This window comes from Pongo abelii, chromosome 8, assembly GCF_028885655.2.
Source record: "Pongo abelii isolate AG06213 chromosome 8, NHGRI_mPonAbe1-v2.0_pri, whole genome shotgun sequence".
Lineage (NCBI taxonomy): Eukaryota > Metazoa > Chordata > Mammalia > Primates > Hominidae > Pongo > Pongo abelii.
The window spans coordinates 26,189,446-26,210,520 of record NC_071993.2 but is presented as its reverse complement, the minus strand read 5'-3'; the positions used below and the strand labels follow the sequence as shown (position 1 = coordinate 26,210,520).

Here is a 21,075-nt window from a genome sequence, read left to right as displayed (position 1 = left end):
TGACATAGTCGGAGCCATTAAAGAAAAATTATCTTGCCCAGAAAATAGAACATAAAACGGAGTCATGCATTGTGCCACATGGAAGGAACCCTATTATTACTTCCTATTGATTTTTTTTGTTTTCTCTTTGCATTGTTCTGTTTTGTAAAATAAAAATCCTATTTGAGCGAATTTACATTACATAAAGTCCCACACCTAATAAGGAATTGACAGCTTGGGCTGTGTGTGTGTGTGTGTTTTTTTTTTTTTTTTTTTGAGATGGAGTCTCACACTGTCACCCGGGCTGGAGTGCAATGGCATAATCTAGGCTCACTGCAACCTCCGGCTCCCTGGTTCAAGCGATTCTCCTGCCTCAGCCTCGCGAGTAGCTGGAATTGGAGGCGCCTGCCACCACACCTGGCTAATTTTTTGTATTTTTAGTAGAGACGGGGTTTCACTATGTTGGCCAGGCTGGTCTCAAATTCCTGACCTCGTGATCCACCCGCCTCGGCCTCCCAAAGTGCTGGGATTACAGGCGTGAGCCACCGCACCTGGCTGGTACTTTTAACACTGATTGGATGGTCAATTTTTAGTTTGTCTTTCTTTTGTTAATCCTTCCACATATGTCTCAAATATGCCTTATATTCTGGCCTGAAAACCAAAGATGCTGGGACAAGTGGACTAGTTGCAACAGCACCACAAATACAGCCAGTATTTTTGGTCTAAGAAACCAAAATTAATAAGAAAAAGGAGTTACTAAATCCTTTCTATTTCTATGAAATTATATGCAAAATATAACAATCTATAAATATCAAAGGTAATTGCCACTAGCATATTGAGAGCATCAAGTAAAATATTAAAGTTATTTTGCATTGTATATAAAACACAAAAGAAATTTAAGATGTTAACATGTTAATAATATGACTTTCAAAAAAAGAAAGTTTTAATTTGGACTTTGTTATTTAAGTAGATGCTGGGTTAGATATTTTCTTTATTTATGAGGAATGACAATCATAGCTTAAATAATTTTTTAGGCAAATGTTCAAGATATATAAAATAAAGAATTGTAGGAAGTGTTAAATATTCCATATGGGAGGTAGATGTGGTGGCTTGTGCCTGTAAGCTCAGCTACTCAGGAGGCTGATGCAGGAGGATCACTTGAGCCCAGAATTTTGAGGCCAGCCTGAGCAACAGTGAGACCCTGTCTCTAAAATAAAATGTAATAGAATAAAAAATATTCCATATAATGGCTATCCATCTGTTGCTTCAGCAGCTCAAAAATACCCTTCTGCTGTGGGGAAGAAATTTCAAAATGGTTAGCAGGTAGGACTCTGCCTTTCACATTGAAGCTGGAAGTGAGCTGAGACCAAGTGTCTCTCACCACCTACTTTCACCTACAGTATGGGCCTGTGACCTATGCATGGGCGATCAAATGGTACAGTATGGAACTTAGAACCTCAAGGAAGCAACATAAAGCTCAAAGTCGGTTTACAAATATTTTGAGTGGGTTGTAGCATTCAAGAAACTAGTGTCACTGCAGGCAATGTTAGAGAAAAGTGGGTGGTTTTCAGTGGCAGCCTTTTAGCTGGTGATTCTTGAGGAAGGACAGTTCAAGCCTCCTGCTTTCATGACTAAACCTGGCTCTCTCCCATCCTCTTCGTTCTCTGAGCCATCCAATATTGCCCACTAAACTGCTTTACTTTTTAAGTGGGCTTGTGTTGTTTTACTCAAGAATTCTGAATAGCACATTTCAGTTACAAATGACTTTTATCTATTCCCATTAAATCAGATAGTCAACTGTTTAAAAATACTGGATTCATAAGAAAAATTTTCTTTTAAAATATTTTATAACTAGAGCTTCTCCCAATTTAGTCTGCCTTCTAACATTGTCAGTTTTAACTCGTGTGAAAAATGCTTTCCCGTTTTTCGAGGAGTGTATTACAACATGGTCTTAATTCTTCAGAATAGTTGAGTAAGTTAGAAAAGTGATGTGTTTTATACTCAGGTCTTGACTTAAAATAGAAAGTTCTCATATCCATTCCACAGTATCTCCCAACACTCCACCTCTCCCCAACAAGGAAGTTTATAAAGTATTCAGTTTGTATTCAATTTATATTAGGACCATTTTCTTTAAAGCTGAATCTTTAATTTTTAAAAAATTATCCTGCCAAGCACATACCTTCAGTTCTAAAGGATATCATGTACAAAAAGAAAAATGTCAGCTTTGAGTTAGCTATGTTGATTTAATACAATCAGATTTTTTTATCCATTTTACCAACATCAGAAACTGTGACAAATCAAGTTATTTTTCATGATCTTCAAGAAGACAGCTTTTGTTTAATGTGTTGCCAGTAGCATAACCAAGCCTCTTTTCTTTTGCCTGAGTATGTCTCACACTTTGGGACTAGTGTGAATATGAATGCTGAGGGCAGGATAATCTTCCCTCCTCCTTTGAACTAAGATCCATGGTCAAGAGAGTGTTGCGGGTAAACATTCAAGTTCAACTCCCACCTCTTCCAAACATACGTTTATAAAAAATAAAATATTTCTTACATGTTAAAAAATAAAATAAAAAAGACAAAGATATTTTCTAAAACAAGATGAGCATTAGAGAGGACCTAACAGAGCAAACAAAAACACCAGGTAAGAGGGCAGAAACTATAGGCTGATTCAAAGTCTGGCACCAAAAACGGGAAAAAGAGGCCTGGAGAGTAAAGGAACTAAAACACACATTCACAATGAAGGCCTTGACCGAGATGTGGTGGGAAGAACGGGGCTGAGTGTGGGGTCCCTTGCCCGGGAAAAAGATTGAAAAAACTCTGCCGCTTCTTCCTTTTATATGGAGCCAGGTGCTTGAGATGGCAGGATGGAGAGACATAAGATCTACTTCCCACTGGCTCAGCAACTAGATCTGCAATTTCCTTCAAATCACAATGGGCCCTGGGGAATCCTGAAACCAGATAACGGCAAAGGCAATACCCTCCAAATAGAATGCAGAAGGAAAGAAAAACCAAAATAAAAAACCTCCCACTCAAGATGAGAAGGCAAACTAAAATTCTGAACCCTAGACTAAGGAAACCAAATATTAAATAAACAAATGAACTCAATAATCAGGACAATTCACCTGTGTTGAAATGCAAATCTGAGAGTTACTGTTAAAAAGTATGTTTAAGATCAAAGAGAAAAAAAGTGGAATTACATTCCCCCAAAAGAAAAAATGAATAGCCAGATATAAAAAGTCAGATATGAAAAGAGTGGCTAACAAAAAACCACTCACCAAGTAAGAAATTATATAAATGAAAACTATAGATGTTGATGTATAATAGATATCAGCATGAAAAAAATATTGGTATATAAGATATCTAGACTAGGCCCAGTTCTATGAGAAAATTAGTGAATTGGGAAACAATTTTGAAGAATTCATTCAGAATATAGCAGAGATTGATAAATGGGTGACAAACATGACAGAGAAATTGCAAGACATGTGAGGTAAAATAGGAGGTTCCAACATTCATGTCTCAGGAATAAAAAGTGAAAAGAATGAGAGAGGATCAATATTTAAAAGAACAACTGAAAAATTTCCATAACTGAGTACATCATGAATTCTCATACTGAAAGCATATTCTGAATTTTTAACAGGATAAACAAGACTACATCTTGTGTCTCAGAATCAGAAAGTGTTGAGCATAACACTGTGCCCAATAATCACTGAAACTTACAGGACAAGCATGACAATCTAAATACTGTGTAGTGCAACCATTCTTACAACGTTTGAACATTGGGAGACAATTATTCATAGGTCTCTCAAATTTCTGCATGTCTTATATTAGCTTTTGTTCCAGACTATATTTTCAGTAATGTTTGTATAGCAAACAGCCTTGGAAATTAAAAATACCAGGACAGATGGAAGTTTTATCTGGTGTCCAGGATGGTAAAGATAATGTTTCTTCCAAGGCAAAATTTGGGCAAGCATGCAAGCAGCCCCTTTAAAAGATTGGAGTTTCCCAAGTTCAGGATTTCCCAGTTATGAGGCAAGCCAAGTGTGGACACAACATCCACCTATTCCACATTTCCCCTAGGACTCTAGGGGGCAAGGAGAACCAGTGTGAACATAAACTCATGCTGTCAGCTTGGCAATGAGTAGTAAAGTCCTTTGTCTCTCATCCACGAATCTTGTGTCTTCTACCAGCATTCATGAAACCGGCAGGCCAAATTGTGAGCTTGCAGGTAGGGTAATATCTCAGATCCTTCACAGTTCTTGGCATTGAACATCCTACACAATGTGAATACACTTCAATTTCTGTTTATTTTGATTATTTGTTGTCTGTTTCGGGAAGAATTAGGTTGCAGCAGATTATGAAACTACATTTACACAAAGATAAAAAGATGGGCATGGATGTCCCATGATTATCTCCTCATTATAAACTACATATCTGCTTCTTTCTTTTGTCACTTAATTCTTCCTCATTAAAGGTATATCAGGTCTGTCTCTGCAGCAAGGCTGTAAACTCAAACAGGCAAGGACTATTATCTCCCAAGATCATCCACAATCATTAGTCCATTTACTCCTGTGAATTAAAGCTTGGGCTTTAAGATCAGAATTTGAATCCTTGCTAAGTCATTTATTTCCTGCGCAGCCTTGTGCAAGTTAATTAACCTCTGCAAACTTCAGTTCTTTTCAGCTGTGAAAATGGGTTATCATAAAATATTTTCCTCAGACTTGTTGTAAAATCACATGAGATAACATAATAAAGTCCTAACACAAAATCTGGCATATAGTAGGCATTAAACAAATGGGAATTAAACGTGTACATTCACAACAGGAATTCAAATAAGTAAAGTCCTATTCACTTCTTCCAACTCCCTAAATAGTGATATGTTTCTGGGATGAAACAAATAGGATTCTCAAGAATAAAGTGAAATTATAAATTTAACTTTAAAAATTATTTGACTTAATAGTACCATCTATAGGAATTTATCTTAAGAAAATAGTAAGAGATTAATGTACAACTCTGTTCATTACACAGTTACTTGAGAGAGTAAAAACAATTAGTAACTACCAAAATGTATGGAATTATTTAAATTAATCATTAAATTGTCAGGCAAGGGAATGCTATCTAGCCATTAAAATTTTGTGTTAGAAGAATGTTTAATTATATGGATATTCACAATTCAGTGAAAGAAGACAGTCTCTGGGACACATACAATACTATTCCAATTTTGTTTTAAAAATGTTTAAAAATGTCTGACTGGGCACAGTGGCTCATGCCTGTAATCCCAGCCTTTTGGGAGGCTGAGGCAGGTGGATCACTTGAGTTCAGGAGTTCAAGACCAGCCTGGGCAACATGGCAAAACCCCGTCTATACGAAAAATACAAAAATCAGCCAGGCATGGTGGTGCGTGCCTATAGTCCCAGCTACTTCAGGGTCTGAAGAAGGAGGATCACTTGAACCCAGGAGGTCGAGGCTACAGTGATCAGAGATGGCACCACTGCACTCCAGCCTGGGAGACAAAGTGAGACCCTGTCTCAAAAAAAAAAAAAAAAGTATATCCAACAAGAAGAAGATATTAAAAGGTTACAGATTAAAATGTTATACTTGATTAATTTTCCATTGTATATTTCTCTGTGACTTTTAAATTTCCTAAAACAAACTTATATACTATTTAAAATCCCAATAGGATGTAGAAAGATATTTAAAATGATCTTTAAATATAATTTAACCAGGGAAAATGAACAAACAATAGTGTCAAAAGGTCTTTCAAGTTTTATATGTTTTTTTAAATCCCAAATCTAAGATATCTTACTTTATAGAAAAGCAGAAAACACAAGAAAACATATACCAATACAAAAATGATCTTTTGAAGTTTACATTCTTTGTTCTTACAAAGTTGTTTAAAAAGTGCCTCCTGTCACGCCTGTAATGCCAGTACTTTGGGAAGCCGAGGTGGGCGGATCACAAGGTCAGGAGATCGAGACCATCCTGGCTACACAGTGAAACCCCGTCTCTACTAAAAACACAAAAAATTAGCCAGGCATGGTGGCAGGGGCCTGTAATCCCAGCTACTTGGGAGGCTGAGGCAGGAGAATCGCTTGAACCCGGGAGGTGGAGGTTGCAGTGAGCCGAGATCGCGCCTCTGCACTCCAGCCTGGGCGACAGAGCAAGACTCTGTTTCAAAAAAAAAAAGAAAGTGTTGCCTATAATTTTACCAATATTGAGATGCAATTCAACAGGTGACATTCACTCTACATGTAAGTCCCCATTACCTCCAAATTTTATTCACCTTAAAAACTAATACATTGTTAAACTATTCAAAATCTTTCAATAATCTCTGGATTTTGGAATCAAGATATTATTTGATTACCTGGCTTTTTCTGTGCCTCCCATGCATTGATGGATGCCAATGAATTCCATTAGTTGTTTTTGTAACATCACATCTTTGCCCTCAATTTGAGTAATGAATTTATGCTGTAAAAGATCTGACACTGTTGGACGCTTTTCATAATCTTTAGTTAAGCACCTGCACTGGCAAAAAAGAACATGCAATTATTAGATAAGTTAGAGTTTTGAAACTATTATTCATATTCCTAAAAATTAATCTAACACACGAGAGCGATGCTCCTCATAAATGCTCAGCCCAAGCTTAAAATATATTAATTGCAATTTTTTAATCTCTCAAAAATAGCAAACTACAATATGATGAAACAAATGTTTGTGAAAGTGCACACATCTGTGAGTGATTAAGCTGCAGTGATACCAACTTTCAACTAAATACCACTTCTGTCGTCTCCCAGTAAGGATTATTGCATAGTGATAATTAAAATGTCTCCACTGCAAAGTCTCCTTTACAAGTCAGTAGCTGCAGATAAATGACAATGAAGTTATTATAGTTTTAATGCTTATCTAAAATTAAAACAAACAATGCAGTTTCCCTTCACAAATGCTTTTAAAGGCTTCTCAATTGATCTGTTTCTATGTGATAAAACTGCTAACCCATTTGAGAAGGCCACTCAGCTAAGGATGTTTAAATTCCATGTCAATATGTATTTTTTGAGGTCATACAGCAGATGTACTAATGCCTGTTGTACCTCTTGATAGGTTCAACCAGAGCATATTCATGAGAAAGGATAGGACTAGTGAGAGCACCTGAAACAACAGCACAGGAGCAGCATTTGAACAAATGTAGAATGTTTAACCAGCTGTGACCGCTGACTTTGAATATTTAAAAGAAGGATTCAAGTAGTTTTCAGTGGTCGCAACGGGTAAAAGACCTAGAATTGGTTGGTGAAATCAAGAGAGAAACAGCTTTCAGATCAGTCTAAGGAAGAACTTTTCAAGAGTGAGGCTTATCAAAGTAGAATGAGCTGCATTGGGAAATACTATTTTGATTGGAGATATTTAAGTGTTGATTGGACAGCCACTGAGTGCACATGTCTGAGAAGAATTTAACCTCTGGATATAAACTTGGGCTGTACAACTTTCCAAGACCCCTTTAACCCTGCAATTCACAGAGTCTACGATTATGAGAAAACTGGGCTGCCATTTGGGGATATTAAAAAAAAAGAAAAAAGCATAAAAAGATGAAACTGATGCCTTGGCTTGAGCAGTGCCATTTCTAATTGGTATTATGATAATTAGGCAATTTATTTCATTGAGCTTAACCAAAAATATATTTCCCCAGAATGCTAAAATACGCTGAGGAATAAGAATGCCAATGTCTAAAAAATAAGAACAAGTACTCTTAGTTTTCCCTTAGTTTAACAGAATGCATGAATTTCTGACATCTGTAGTAATTGTATCTATGTATTCAGAAGAGGCACATATGAAATTATTTTATTCATGTAAAACTTTATCAAATCTTTAATGTGTACTAGGCGCTCTGCTAGACACTGGAGTTACTCCGCTAGACACTGGAGTTACAGTGACAAGTAAGGCACATTCAGTGCCCTAGAGTTGCTTACTGTCTAGTTATAGAGAAAGATGTCAAAACAGGTAAGCTAAATACAATTGGCAATGTTACTAGAGGAAGACAAACCAAATCAATAGCAACCAGGACAGAATACTAACTGCGTGGCAGAAACCAGGAAATGTTTCTCAGAGGGGAAACTGCAAGAAATACGTCAGAGACAAAGTTCCATTGAGGATCTGTGTGGAAGCATCTACAGCTCCATAAGCAAAGGAGAAATATGATCCTTTTCAGACAAGCAAATGCTAAGGGAATTCATTACAACCAGGCCTGCCTTATAACAGGTCCTGAAGGGAGTGCTAAATATGGAAAGGAAAGACCATTACTGGCCACTACAAAAAAGCACTTAGGTACATAGACCAGTGACACCATAAGCAGCCACACAAACAAGTCTGTATAACAACCAGCTAACAACATGATGACAGGAGCAAATCCACACATGCCAATACTAACATTGAATGTAAACAGGCTAAATGCCCCAATTAAAAGGCACAGAGGATAAAGTTGGATAAAGAAACGCAACCTAATGGTATGCTAAGAGACCCATCTCATATGAAATGACACCCATAGGCAAAACACAGGTGAACAGAAGAACACGTCCATTGATTATAAAAGGTCCACAGAAGCATAGCTATTGATAAGTGAATAAACATGACCCTAAGGCCATTATCTGAGCAATGATAAATTCACCCAACTTTTAAAAGACACTATAGATGCTTCCTTTGAAGAAAATAATAGAAATCTCTGGGGCTGTTTAACAGATAAGAAGAAAGAGGAGGAGATTTAGTTATAGCAGGAGGGAATATCTTTGGTTTTTTAAAAGGCTGTTTTTACTCACTTGCTTATGAAGTCATTGAATTCTGCTGACCATAGCTCAGGCTGCCTTAGTTTTGGGGGTGGATTCCTAGAAAAATAAGAATCAATGTTGGATTCCGTATATTGGTCAGTCAGTGTAAAATGAGAGGCAGAGCCAGACAGACTAATGCAACCATAGGTTCTGCCAGTTGTAATCAAGGATTCCATCTTCTTCCAATTCCAAGACACATAAATCGTTACTCATCTTTCTTTATACAAAATGACACGGTCTTTGTTTCTCTGAAAGCACTTAACATATGACCCGATTTTTCCAACTGTTAATTTTTTTTCTTTTGAAGAGTCTTCTTGCTTTTACCTAGCTCTAGGGCGAAACATCAATACTTAACAGAATAGAAACAATAGATGCTGGGGAAAGGTATTTTTTTCCTATGAGTCCCAATGAAGTCTCTGAGGAACATCCAGGGAACACAGAAGTGGCCTGTTTGGAATATGGAGGAAAGAGTGCCAGGGAGTCGCACGGTAGAATGCCCTTATGAGTTGTTGTTCTGTTGTTACTGGACACACGGCAGGAAACATGTTACAAAGTGTCAAGGAACTGAAAAATACTATTAGCGATAAAGCTGTGAATACAACTTTAACAATTTTATTAATTCCTTTCCGTTTAAGCTGAACAAATATATTTTTTGGCACATTCGTTGAATACAAAGGAACATCACTTGAAAATGAGGCTGATCTAACTGTAATCAAGCAACACTGATCAACCATGATAGTCGAATTTGCTGAAGTGCTGCTTTATGTTAATTCTAACAGCTCTTTGTTTTCATTAGTGAAATGGAAATACTTTGTCTTCAGTTCTGCATTACTCCTTAAATAGCTTATAATGAAATTAATGTACAGTTTGTACAGGCTCATTAAAGAAAAGTGCAGCTACTCATCTACCCTAGATCAGGACTAAGCTCATTTCACAATCCTTAGGACAATTTGAAGATTGCTAATTTGCACATTAAAAGAAGTAATTCTTTTCTCCAGAAATGTTGTTTTGTTTCTTATTCTCCTGAAAATTTCCTTTTATGAGATTTATTGGCTTGCTTTGAATAACAAAGTTTGGATTATTTCAGAACACTCAGAACTGGGTAGCTTTTCAGATTCCCTTTTTCTCCATATTACCGTAGTCAGTATTCTTGGAATTCCACTGCTGGTAGACATAATTAAGAAATAACTAAGATGATGCAGTTTCTAGAATTACTTTGCACATTGCCTGTTACCTAGGTACAATATCTATCAACAGTGTCATCCTTCCTTCATGTGGCATTATCGCCAAGAGTAATAACATCAGACTAAATATGATGGTTTAATCCACAATTAAAACAGCTAAGGCAGTACAGAAGTTCACCTTACATACTGAATGACAATAGGAGTTAGAAACTACAGATTTTTTCCCTGCTTTCTTCAAAATTAATGAAATGTCTTGGATTTAGTATAGTATAGAGGTTTTCCATTCTTTTCTGTAATGTTGTTTCTCCATTTAACAAAATAAGCAGTATGTAAAGGATGATATATAAGCAAGGCATTATAATCTGGAACATATAGATAGGACAAGAAATTCAAAGGCAAAATTAAAAATGAATTCAAATGTTTTGGTCTTATAATAATTTAGTTAGATGCCGAATATTCTAATGTTTTGGACCCCTGTCACCACAGGCTCTGGGTGTGCACTGCATTATAATTAAGGTGAAATCCTTAAAAAGATATTTAAAAATAACACCTTTAATAAATATAGGCAGTCTTTTCACATTAGTTATCTGAAACATCAAGGAACTAACCGCCACTCATAGAAAATAGTGTTTAAAGAAATTAGTTTATAGGATAGTAGGGGAAAATCTGTTGATACACACATGAAGGAGTGGGGGCTACATAAATAGTCAAGTGCTTTCATGGCACCAAAAGAGGTTATTCTTCTAAATTTATTGTTTTATATTAACATATTCAAAATATTAACATGTTTAAAATCATTATTTTCTGGATAAATTTTATACATAATTTTCTTAATAATATTATTTTAAAGTTCTGAACGAAGGGAAATCTTAGCAAGTAGTGAAAAATTACTAGATTGGTAGGTAAAGCAAAGCAAAACACTTGCACAGGCTATGGACTCTGATGCCTCACTGACTCATTGGGGAAGGGATAAAGAATGGGAGGAACTGCTATTTTCTGAAATCAAATCCTAGCAAAAGACAGAAAGACACACTGATTATCAAGAGAAAGCTCTTATACTTAGACCAAGGAAATGCAACTACTGAACAAACACAATGTCTCAGAAGAAGCAGAATAATATTCCAGGATCTTCTGCTCCCAACTTGTTGGAATATATCTGAACATCTCCATGAAGAGCATGATGAACACTTGGTGGCTGGAGGAAGTAAATCGGGCTGCAGATACTGGACCCAATGTTAGTCATCTGACCTTGGTATTTTGAAGAGTGCTCTCATGGGATGAAGGTCAGCTAGTGGAGGATCTCCATCACCCAGCTCAATGGCTGTGATACCCAGGGACCAAGTGTCACATCTGGCATCATAAGTGGTATCCAATTGCTGTTCACACGCAATCACCTAGTAGAAAACCACACCATCAAAAGGTGAAATTTGTGACCTTAACAAGCATGTAATAAAATACTTAGAACAAAGCATTAAGTATTTAAACTGGTGAAGTTTGATAGCTATAAGTAAAGACGAAGGCAGTAACTTAGGAGGAGAATAAAAGATCAAATTATTATTGGTAGTAGTATTTTTGTTCTGGGAACAGATAATACCTTAGGAGGTTTACAAATATAAGGGAAGAAGCCTATGAAAAATATTTTTGAAAATATGGAACAAAAAGAGGAAAGAAATCGTGTCCCAAATGGAAAGGGATGGGATCAAATGTACAGCTAAATATTGGGCAGGGGTAGTCACTCAATAAATATCTATTGAGGGAATGGGCAAAGATGAAGGCTATGTTTTTGAAGAATTAAAAGTGGAGGAAATAAAGGTAAATATGCTTGAGGGCTCTCTAGTTAGATGGCCTTGATCTCTACTGGCAACTAGAAGGCAAGGCTACCTAAGGAAGGAATAAGACAAGTTTGGAGGAATGCAAAAGCTTTAAGCCACTAATAAAAGAAAACTGAATAAAAATAAACCTTGATGTAGTTTTACCAACAGCCTATCTGAGGCCACCCTAAATTGTGAAACTGCAACCAGGTTTTAAAACATGTCAGTAATCGAAAGATGTAATTGAGAGACAAGGAAAAAAGAGGAATTTGTTTTTGTAATTTTATAAGATTGTATTAGATAGAGAAATTATTGCATTGATTACTTCCCAATTTAGTTCTAAATGTGTAAGTACAAATGTAGATTGATTGTGAATGGTAATTATTAACATCAATAAACACAAAAAGGAAATTCAACTTTACATTTTAAGAACCATTTTTTTGCATTTTTAAAATTTTATGTTTTGTGCATGCCAACCCACAAGAAAAATAAAAAATAATTTTGGAATGATGGCAGATTAGAATTGTGTCATTTAAATACAGTACTGTAAAATGATATATAAAGTGAAAAATCTAAGGCCCTTTTAGGAACGATATCTCACCTTCTGACTTCACTTAACATCAGGCTTAACACATTTAAAAAATCCATGTGTGGGCACACTAGAATTCAGTTGGTAACATTTACACACATGTCATCCAGGAAAGGTGACTCCTTCATAAATAAATCTTTATTAATACCTGACACTAATGGCAATGACAGGAAACAGTTTAGTTATAAGCATATCAGTGTGATTAAAACAGTAAAAAGAAGGCAATGATAAACACAACATATTGGGCAACAGACACTCTTGAGAGGAGGCAAGGAGTTGGAATAAAGGAAGAGATAGAGGCCAATGCATGCTATTGGTAATATTCTGGTTCTGGCGTGGGTGGCGAGTTTATGGGCAAATAAGAAGACCATTAACCAATTCATTTCTAAGTACCTGAAGGACAATAATAAATGCATACATAAATAAATTATGCATGTGCATATATGTGCATATATATAGATGTCTATATACAAAGAAAGAGAGAGAGAATAGTTTCTCAACTTAGTATGATGGGACATCATCATACACAGTGCTTCTTAACCTTTTCTATGAAAGTATTTTTAATATCACATGAGAATGAACTGCTGAAATCAGAGAGCACAGCCTGAAGTACTGAGGGAAACAGTAAAGTCCTAAGTTTTACATTAAAAATTCATGTGACAAATATTCATAGCAATATTGCTCATAGTAACAAAAAGTGATAAACACCCAAATGTTCATCAGCTGACAAATGGATAAACATGATGTGGTCTATACATACAATGGAATATTATTCACTCTAAAAATGAGTGATGCATTAATACATGCTTCTACATGGATGAACCCTGAAAACATTACACTAGGTAAAAGAAGCCAGACACAGGACCATATATTGTATGATTCAATTTATTTAAAATATCCAGGCCGGGCACAGTGGCTCATGTTTGTAATCCCAGCACTTTGGGAGGCCAAGACGGGCGGATCACAAGGTCAGTAGATCGAGACCATCCTGGCTAACACGGTGAAACCCCGTCTCTACTAAAAACATAAAAAATTAGCCAGGCGTGGTGGCAGGCACCTGTAGTCCCAGCTACTCGGGAGGCTGAGGCAGGAGAATGGTGTAAATCCAGGAAGCGGAGCTTGCAGTGAGCCGAGATTGTGCCACTGCACTCCAGCCTGGGGGACAGAGCGAGACTCCGTCTCAGAAAAAAAAAAAAATAATAAATAAATAAATAAATAAGTTAAATATCCAGAAAAGGCCAGTCCACAGAGACAGAAAATAGATTAATGGTTGCCTAGAGTAGGGGAGTTTAGGCAAAGATGAGGAGTGAATGTTAATGACGACTAGGTTTCTTTGAGGGGGAGCAAAAACGTTTGTGATGATTGTGATGATGATTGCACAACCCTGTGAATATACATTAAAAATCAGAATATTATATGTGTTAAATGACCTAATTCTATAGTTATACCTTTATAAAGCTGTTAAAAATTCAAAAATGCATTCATATGAATTTCTCATTCTGTTGTCTAATATAACTGTTGGCTAGACTGTAAAAATAATGTCTTTTGTCCCATCATTTTTTTCCTAAGGAAAATTATTTTTCAGGATAATACATTATTTTATGAATTTACATGTATGGTCAGAGGATATCTACCCATATAGGCTCAGGTGAATTTATGTCCCAGTTTGCCTTGGACATTCTTGTTTAATGCTTATAGTCCTAGAATCATAATAAATATCACCCCCTTTCACTCTCCAAGGTGTCCTGGTTTGTATGATAAGTTGTACGGTCACCTACTACAGTCGCTAATTCCCTTGTTACCTTCATCCTGGCAGAGGATGTCTTTATGGAACCAGCAAATGCTACTTTTGATATAGAATTTAATTTAAACATGCCAAATCAAGAATTTCACTTTTCAAGTGATAATTGATTTGAACAACCTTGCCTCCTGGGCTCTAAAAACACTGAAATACTTCTATGCCATTATGGTGAATATATTTATATTTGTTCACCTTATTGCTTTCTAATTCTTAGAAATTTGCTATTAATACCATAGAGTGGTAGATATGGAATATCTTGATTAACTCGAAAACTGATTATTTAAAATATGTTCTTCAAGGTTAGAAAATACTTATTACAGACAGATGAATATAATATGAACAAAATCTCAAACATGTATTTCCATGACAGCTTGAAAAAAACTGTAGCGAACCTTTTTTCATATTTATTATATCCATTAGTTTGCTAAGCCAGAAAGAACTTTCAAGCCCTACTGTGCTACTATAGGTTTATTAATAATAAAACTGACATCAGAAAAATGACTGTCTAGTAATTGCATATTAATAAGCATTTTTACTAAATGGAAATTTAAATATTGAATAATGGCTTGTTATAATAAATAAACATACAAAACCCATAAAGCTAGGATATTAATTATATAATAATATTATATGTAATATTATTTATTATTATATTATTAATATATGCAAACAAAATGCAATATTTGGTATAACTAGGTTTTTATTAACTTCTCATTTTTGTAATTTTTTTGTAAGTTTTAAAAACACTAGTAATATATCAGAACAAACTCTAAAGAAACTCTCCTTGGAGATTCTCTTATTCAATTTTTGTTTTTGCTTATATGACTATACTTTATATTTTTATTCTAAGATATGCTCCCTGTTAAAAAAAATTTTTTAATCCATTGTGGATTTTTCTAAGTTTCTTAAAATACTTCATCCTCTGCCCATATTTTGTACTAAGTTTACATTTTAACTTGTTTTGCAAGTAATAATTAAACACATACCAGCATTTAATCCTCAAATTTAACTATAAGATTTGAAAATATTAATATAGTATATTAATTACTTCTCCTCCCTTCACTCCCTAGAAAACTGGAGATAAATAGCAGCGCTTTCCCCAACAGTTGTAGAGAGAGTCTTCCAAAATAAGGGTCCATTATAAGTGATAAACATAATTAAAAAGATTAAAATCATTAATAGTGATGGGGGGAGAAGATGACTCTTGAAAACTTTTTCCCTCAACTATTTTAGCAGTTTATCTGCAACTTCCCAAAGGTAATGATGTAAAGAATTTATTAAAGCTGAGCATAGCCCCCAGGCAGAGTAACTCAACACAGGAACCTGCCATATGGGTTAATGGACCTGAATCTTATCTCACAAAGGCTAGGGGTTCTGATAATATTATATTTCTATTATAATTTTAAAAGATAATATAAATATCATTAGTACAGATACACGCTAAACACCTAAATTTAATGAAAAATCAAACCTGGAAGTAGTTTCTCTTTACATCATCTGGTTTACTCATTCCCTCTTTCATTGATTCATGTGTTCATTCACAGCCCATTTATTGACCACCTCCCAGGTGCCTCCTCACACATGCAAAATTCTCACATGAAAATAACACAACTGAGAGTTTCTTCTGTTATATTCCAAAATGCTTACGGAGATAGAGTACACATAAAAAGGAAAGTCAGACAGAATCAGCTATTACGTTTGTCTCCCTCAAAACTCTATCTGACCTCAGGAGCCATCCAAAACGGTGTTCCTACGGATGTGTTCCGACGGTGCCGGGTACTGGTGAGCTGTGCAGACACACCTAGAGGAAGAGACAAGATGTACTTTTTTGCATTAATTACTCATATAAAGAGCTTTCAATTGCTATAATCTTTCTTGCAAACTAATATTAAAATTCTATTTCCTCAAACCTGCCAGTGGACCTAATGTCACATTAAAGGATCCTAAATCAGGATTTCTGCAGAGCCAAAAACCAGAATGGTCCTCCTATTTTCTCTTTCTCAACTCCAAATCCTGCTCCTTCCTAAAGCCCCATTTCAAGTCTTAACTCCCCCATGCTGGCTTTTAATCTGCTCCAATTATACTGATCCCTATTTCTTTCTATCTTCTACATTGTAAACGATTTTACATGTTTTGGCATGTAATTGTTATTTGAATGGCGTGCTTCCTCCCTGCCCTCTTCCTGTCCCTGCCCACTAACAAATTCCAGTGAGTTTGAGAAAGTCCTATATGGTGTTATGCACATAGTAGGTGACTTGTGAATCTTCATAAAATTATTTTCCATCTACAAACCCTGGGCAAATCACACCTTATCTGACTGGAAGTTTCAAATTAACTATATCTATTTAAACCAACATCATTAACAGAATGAGTTCTCTTCCTTTAGAGAGATTACAGACTGCAGAGCAACAATAAAGAGGTATAATCAAATATTTCAGTCATGTCATTCCATTAATTCCACCTTGTTAGATACACTCATAACTGACCTTCAAGAGAATTAGGAGTACAGTTTCTTTTCTCGATTTTCACACTCCTGCTCCTCACACAAGGGGTCCTGGTTATCTGACTGTACGGAGCTCCTACCCTTCACCTTGCTCTGGACTTGATGGGTTAAACCCAAATCATGGGCTTTTACTACCTGATTTCCCTGCTTTGAAAAGTGCCTCCCCAAAGTCACATTAATTTTAGGCTTTGGTTGCTTATCTTATAAGCCAAGTAGAGGAAAGGTACTAACGGAGATTTAAAATGGAGATACGTTTTACTTCTCCAAGACGGCATTTGACTTTTACCATGAAATTCAAAGGCCATATGCAACCAAATGGGTGTTTCAGTATTGGAAATACACTTGGGCAGAAGAGTGAGGAGTGTAACATTAAAAACAGGACACATGCCCAACTATGAACAAGTGACAGAGGAAGGAATTTACTAAATTTCATGTTTTTTGAGTGCTATGCAATGCCTGTTAAACTTCAAGATCATTAAACTAACACAAAACTAGCTTCACAGCTAGAAGATAACTTAATGGTCATAAATTCTAACTTGCTCATTTTCAGGTTAGTAAACTTAAGCTGAAAAGAAAAGTCACTCTCCTGAGGACAAATGACATTTTTACTTAGTGTAAATTCCCACAAGAAAAATAGCTAAGATAGAAAAATGCAAAATTCTATTAAAATCATTGACATAAATTACTTTTAAAGGCAACAGGGATCCAAAGTATGGGTTCAGGAGTCCTAGGAAGTAAAGAAGATTAGGAAAATCCTCTTGTCTAGAGAGTAACTAAAGGAATAAGTCACCAAGATAAACAGTTACATAATCATCTCAAGAGAGAAGCTGCTGATGGGTGGAAAATTCCAGGCAGAATGTTGGTATAATGAGAAGATACGGAAAGGAAAAAGAGGTCAAAAAGGACCAAGGCTGAACAGAAAACAGGCTAATAGAAAGAGCAATAATCTATTAAAAGTCAAAGCCACAGGAACATTATAGAGGTTTAGGTTTATGTTAATGCTTCTTCAGTCTTTGCTTTGCTAGGGAATTTTCAGGCTATTTTAGTTCTGTCCAACAAGGCTTCCTAGGCTATTCCATGGCTGTACAGCAACTCCATTCCCTATCGCATAAGTGCTATTTCTAGGGATAGAAACATGCAGGCTTTATTCTTGTAGTCAAGAAAACTCTTAGGGTCTTAGAAAGACAGCAGAAACATCAAATATGTGTTTTCTATTGTGGCTCAAATAGACCAGACAACTTCTGGGAACTCAATTTGCTATAACCCTTGACATCTCAATAGAGCAGAGAGAAAAGCATAGTTTTTGTCTTTGTTAATAACAAAATACTGTAGTAATGAGAACTGAAACTATAAAAATATAGAATTTTGTCAACATAAAGGGGTATAAATTGTATTATACCATCTAACATTATTATTTTGTTGATGAGGTTAAGACACTGTGATAGTTAATTTTATGTGTCAACTTGGGAGGGCCATGGCTATTTCAGGTCATCCAACAATGCTTCCTAGACTGTTCCATGGCTGTACAGCAACCCCATTTCCTATTGCATAAGTCAAATAGTATTTGGTAAGACTATATTCTGGATATTTCTGTGAAGGTATTTTTGAAATCAGATTAATATTTTGAAATCAGATTAATATTTAAATTGGTGGATTTTTTTAAAGTTAAATAAGACTTTTATATTGACCTGCAGTAACAAGCAAAAGTTTTGCTCTCCCATTTCTGAAAGTTATATGAAGTTTAAAACCTAGTTCTACAGTTGACATTTTTAAAAGGCCTAAGACTTCCACATTGGTTAGACAACTCTTTGCTTAAAATAGTTTTTATTCATTTTTTTATTTCAATAACTTTTAATGTATATGTGTTTATTTGTTACATGAATGAATTATATAGTGGTAAATTTTGAGATTTTAGTGCACCCATTACCCTAGTGGTATATGCTGTACCTAAGGTGTAGTTTTTTTTATCCCTAGCCCCACTCCTGCTCACTCTCTTCTGAGTCTCTAAAGTCCATTATATCACTCTGTATGCCTTTGTATACCCACAGCTTAGCTCCCACTTATAAGTGATAATATATGGTTTTTGGTCCTCCACTCCTGTGATACTTCACTTAGCATAATGGCCTCCAGCTCCATCCAAGTTATTACAAAAGACATTATTTTATCCCTTTTAATGGCTGAGTAGTATTCCATGGTGTATACATGCAACATTTTCTTTACACATTCATTAGTTGATGGGCACTTAGGTTGGTCCCACATCTTTGAAATTGTGAATAGTGCTGCTATAAACAAACAAGTACAAGTGTCTTTTTCATATAATGACTTCTTTTCCTTTGGGTAGATATCCAGTAGTGGGATTGCTGGATCAAATGGTAAATCTACTTGTATTAATAGCTCTTTAAGGAATCTCCATACTATTTTCCATAGAGGTTGTACTAATTTACATTTTCACCAGCAGTGTATAAGTATTCCATTTTCCTCATATCCCTGCCAACATCTATTGTATTCAGACTTTTTAGTAATGGCCATTCTTGCAGGATTATGGTAGTATATCTCATTGTGGTTTTAATTTGCATTTCCCTGATGATTAATGATGTTGAACAGTTTTTCATATGTTTGTTGGTCTTCATATATTTTCTTTTGAGAAATGTCTATTCATGTCCTTTGCCCACTTTTTAATGGAATTATTTTTTTTGTTGGTGATTCGTTTGAGTTCCTTGTAGATTCTGGATATTAATCCTTTGTTGGATGCATAGATTCCAAATATTGTCTCCCATTCTTTGGTTTGTCTGTTTATTCCATTGATTATTTATTCTGCTGTGCAGAAGATTTTTAGTTAATTAGGTCCCATTTATTTATCTTTGTTTTTGTTGCATTTGCTTTTGGGGTCTTAGTCATGAATTCTTTGCCTAGGCCGATGTCTAGAAAAGTTTTTCTAATGTTGTCTCCTAGAATTTTTAATAGGTTCAGGTGTTATATTTAAGTCTTTGATCCATTGTGAGTTGCTTTTTGTATAAGGTGAGAGATAGAGTTCCAGTTTCATTCTTCTACATGTGGCTTGCCAGTTTTGCCAGCACCATTTATTAAATAGGGTATCTATTTCCTAATTTATGTTTTTGTATGCTTTGTCAAAGATCAGTTGGCTGTACGTATTTGGCTTTATTTCTGGGTTCTCTATCCTGTTCCATTGGTCTATGTGCCTACTTTTATACCTGTACCATGCTGTTTTTGTAATTACAGCCTTGTAGTATAATTTGAAGTCCAGTAATGTGAAGCCTCCTGATTTGTTTTTTGTTTTTGTTCAGTTATTTTGTATTGTTTTGTTTTTTGCTTAGGATTGCTTTGGCTATTTGGGCTCTTTTGGGTTCCATATTAATTTTAGAATCATTTTTTCTAATTCTGTGAAAAATAATATTGGTATTTTGATGGGAATGGCATTGAATCTGCAGATTGCTTCAGGCAGTATGGTCATTCTCATAATATTGATTCTTCCAATCCATGAGCATGGGATACATTTCCATTTGTTTGTGTCACCTATGATTTCTTTTGGCAGTGTTTTGTAGTTCTCCTTGTAGAGATCTTTCACCTGTTCAGTTAAGTATATTCCTGAGTATTTTGTTTGCAGCTATTGTAAATGGATTGAGTCCTCGATTTGATTCTCAGCTTGGTCATTTTGGGGTATAGCAGGGCTACTGATTTGTGTGCATTGATTTTGTAACCTAAGACTTGACTGAATTAGTTTATCAAATCTAAGAGTTTTTTGGAGGAGTCTTTAGGATTTTCTAGGTATACAATCATATCATTTGCAAACAGCCAGGTTTGACTTCCTCTTTTCCAATTTGGATGCCCTTTATTTCTTCTCTTGCTTAATTGCTGTGTACTTCAAGAACTATGTTGAATAGGGGTGGTGAAAGTGGGCCTACTTGTCTTGTTCCTGTTCAGGGGGAAAGCTTTCAAGTTTTCCCCGTTCAGTATGATGGTGGCTGTGTGTTTTCATAGACGGCTTTTATTATTTTGAGATAAGTGCTTTCCATGCCTAGTTTGTTGAGAGTTTTTATCATAAAGGGATGATGGATTCTGTTAAACCCTTTTTCTGCATCTATTGAGATCATCATATGGTTTTGGGTTTTAATTCTATTTATGTGATTCATTACAGTTATTGACTTGTATATGTTAAACTATCCCTGCATCCCTGGGATGAAAATCACTTGCTTATGATGAATTATCTTCTTGATGTGCTGTTGGATTCAGTTAGCTAGTATTTGGTTGAGGATTTCTGCATCAATGTTCATCAGGGAAATTGGTCTGTAGTTGTGTCCTTTCCAGCTTTTGGTATCAGGGTGATACTAGCTTCATAGAATGATTTAGGGAGGAATCCTTCTTTCTCAGTCTTTTG

General features: G+C 35.5%; 1 protein-coding gene across 15 annotated transcripts in view; it reads right to left on the bottom strand.

The window, feature by feature from the left end:
• Positions 1-21,075, bottom strand: part of MYO3A (myosin IIIA) — a 271,375-nt gene that overhangs the window by 174,790 nt on the left and 75,510 nt on the right. For 14 of the 15 annotated variants that reach the window (XR_008510349.1, XR_008510350.2, XR_008510348.2 and 11 more), the window contains 4 exons: positions 15,901-15,977; positions 11,224-11,369; positions 8,783-8,848; positions 6,343-6,498 (listed from right to left, as the gene is read on the bottom strand). Coding sequence is in view for 12 of the 15 variants with exons in the window: in XM_054522103.2 (XP_054378078.1) it covers positions 6,343-6,498; positions 8,783-8,848; positions 11,224-11,369; positions 15,901-15,977 (445 nt within the window). In the remaining 3 variants the exon portion in view is untranslated. The remainder of the gene's footprint in view (positions 1-6,342; positions 6,499-8,782; positions 8,849-11,223; positions 11,370-15,900; positions 15,978-21,075) is intronic. The other variant, XM_054522101.2, reaches the window with a different exon arrangement.